At 35.3% G+C, this 2,937-nt stretch overlaps 1 protein-coding gene across 1 annotated transcript; it reads left to right on the top strand.

The window, feature by feature from the left end:
* Positions 1–327: 327 nt before the first annotated feature.
* On the top strand, positions 328–2,448 carry LOC131070034 (plasma membrane-associated cation-binding protein 1). Its single transcript, XM_058005585.2, has 5 exons — positions 328–470; positions 580–698; positions 805–894; positions 1,597–1,681; positions 1,830–2,448. Exons 2-5 carry the CDS (start codon positions 594–596, stop codon positions 2,144–2,146), a joined length of 597 nt encoding a protein of 198 aa, XP_057861568.2. The 5' UTR covers positions 328–470; positions 580–593; the 3' UTR covers positions 2,147–2,448.
* Positions 2,449–2,937: the final 489 nt, after the last annotated feature.

The following is a 2,937-nucleotide window of genomic DNA, read 5'->3' as shown; positions in this document are numbered from 1 at the left end:
AAGAAAAAGCCTATTTTCATGGAGGACTCTGGTTAAGATGATTAAAGAAAAGCAAGTTTCTTGCTCAATGGCTTCATTGGTTACTCCTCCAACAAAGTTTTTTTTGTATTGAATTTTTTTTTTCCTTAAAACATGGTGATATGACAGTCAATTTCAACGGGTATGAAAGGGAACAAGTAATGTTGAAAAAAGTTATTACCTATTCCTTAGAGGACTAAAGAATCACAAGTGCCCCACCATGTTCTCGGCCAGATCATATTAGCTGATTTTTCGTCCTTTACTTTGTACAGTGTATTTTATGCTCCTTGGAAGGCTGTGCAATAAAATAAAGCAAGGAAAGTATTGAAGTAACAGCCAGCGTGGAGCTTGTCTGGATTTGTCTGTCACCATCGCTGTCTCCAGGCCTACAGCTACTCTTCTCTTCATTTTAAGTTTGCCCTTTCTTAAGTTTTTAAGAAGATAACAGCAGAGTGAGTATATTCATACATTCATAAATTGCAGAGAGTTCTGATAATAGCATCAAGGAAAAGCTCTCAGCTCTCATATTTATTAGGTCAATTGCTGTTGTGTGCTATTTAGGAAGAGTTTCAAACATGACTTACTGGAAAGCAAAGCTGTTGCCAAGGATCAAGAAGTACTTTGGCAAAGGTCCCAAGAAAGGAGCAGTTGAAGCTGCCAAGTCCTTTGAACAGTCCAAGGCAATTTAACTTTCATTACCATGTTTTGATTTTGAATCCATCTATGTCAATCATGGGGATCAGATTGATTGTTGTGTGATTGTTAATAGCTTGATTTTTAATGCAGGAGTCTATTGAAAATGAGATCCAAGAGAAGAAGGCTGAGTTGGAGCCAAAGGTAGTGGAGATATACAAGGATTCCAAGCCTGAAACCAAGGTGAGCTGAACCATATAGGATCCAACTTTCTGTGACTATATTTCTTTTGTTATCATTAAAACTCTTGAGATTTGTTGGACTTTTATATGATGTATCTTAGTAACACTTATTCTCAATGCTCCTAATAACCTATACACCTATGACATGGGGATTTCTTTTCAAGAAATGTTATCCGTGCTCTTTTTTGGCTCTTAAAACTGTTCTGTGATCTATCTAACCACAGATCTTAATATGCATCCATGATCTATCTTATCTAGCCACAGATCATCCTGTCTTATAGCAATTAATCGCTTTTGATCTATTGTATATAGCCACAGATCATCCTGTTTTATAGCAATTAATCACTTTTTTCAGTTTTATCTGGCCACAGATAATTTCTTAACCATCTTCCATATGTGATCATATTATCAGCTCACATATCATTATCAGATCACTTATTCTGATGATATATCACGTTTGATTCTTTTTTCTGGCTCTAACTCATTCTGATGATGTATTATGTTTGAGGGTTCTAATTTATTTCGATGATAATTCATTTTGATGAATATGATTCAAAATGTTGATGTAAAAATGATGATAATTCATTTTGATGAATATGATTCAAAATGTTGATCTAAAAATGATCACACAGTATGAAAATTTGAAAATTTCATGTAAAATTATTCCATTGATTTGACTCATGGTTTATCATGCTTGTTATAGATGCTGTTGAAGGAGCCCAGTGAAGAAAGAGTGAAGAAGCAGGGTCAGGCTATTGTGGATCTCTTGCAGCGCCTCGTAGAAATAGGTGAACACCCACCAAATAAAAAAACTGAATTCCAATACTTTTTTAAATTCACTCTCTTGATATATATCAATGGGTTTTCCTTTGTGGGTACCCAATATCATCTGTTACAATTCTAAATTTTCTTATATATTTGGTTTGTGGGTTGTAGGCTGCCCAGGAGCACAAGTCCTCAAGGAGACAGGAGATAAATATGGGGCTGCTTCCATGTCTGTGCAGATTGCATTTCTGTTTGAGAAGATTTCTCCCTTTGTTAGCAATGAAGAGGCCCCATCAGTGGTTGTGGAAGAAGAGATTGTTACTGCTAAAGAGGTGGCAGTAGAAACAGAGACAATAACAACAGTATCTGAAGAAAAAAAAGATACCCAAGTGGTGACTGAAACAACCAAAGCTGTTGTTGAGGAAACAGAAGTAAGTGAGACTGTTGAAAAGGAGAAGGAAGAAGCAGCTACATCTTCTGCTTCATAGAGCATGCAAAAGTTCCATTTGTTTAGTCATGTTATGGTGTTTGCTATTGTTCAAGAGCCACCGGTTTTCCTTTTGGTCATGTACATTACGTGGTTAAGTGGATGTAGTTTACAAGTTATAAGATGTTTATGTCGTGACGATGTATAGCTTAGATGCACCTCTCTGTTCAGCAGTGAGTCCTCCAGAATCGATTTTGACACACCCATATTATATTGAATGTTTGTCCATGTAGAATTTATGAACAATAAAAGAAACAACGTTGCAGAGTTTTTTAACTAAGAATAAAGGATGGTTTTTTTTCAGATATAATTTGCAATCCAATTTGTTCATGCCCTTGACGTATGTAATTGAAGAAAGGACATGCTGTAATGATCTTCGTACTTAATGGAAGACACCTATGGCTGATTAGTCTAATATATTTTTAGTCCTATCATTGTAGTTTGAGGTAGAGCTAGTGTTTCGAACTTGTGATCGTGGTGACCCCCTTCACATGCTTAATTTAAGCCATTGGTATCTTTGTTGGCTCTTGAAATTGTATCTCCTCTTTCTTAGAGATTATTATTGACACCAATCTCACACGGAATAATATAGGTAGAGAGAATAAATCAATATTTAGAAAGTGGATAGTAGTGGGTCATTTGATAAGAGAGGTCATAATCTTATATATTTTTTGTTGTATTGAATTTGGGATGGTATTTCTTGAGGCTTTGATAAGGTAAAAGAAAGATTATAAGATAGAGTTTGATAAATCATGTTTGTGTGACAATTTCAAACAAATATATAAGATCTCA

The sequence above is a fragment of the Cryptomeria japonica genome, chromosome 3 (genome assembly GCF_030272615.1).
Source record: "Cryptomeria japonica chromosome 3, Sugi_1.0, whole genome shotgun sequence".
Taxonomy (NCBI): domain Eukaryota; kingdom Viridiplantae; phylum Streptophyta; class Pinopsida; order Cupressales; family Cupressaceae; genus Cryptomeria; species Cryptomeria japonica.
Note: the sequence above shows the minus strand (reverse complement) of the source record. Positions and strands in the feature narration are given on the sequence as shown.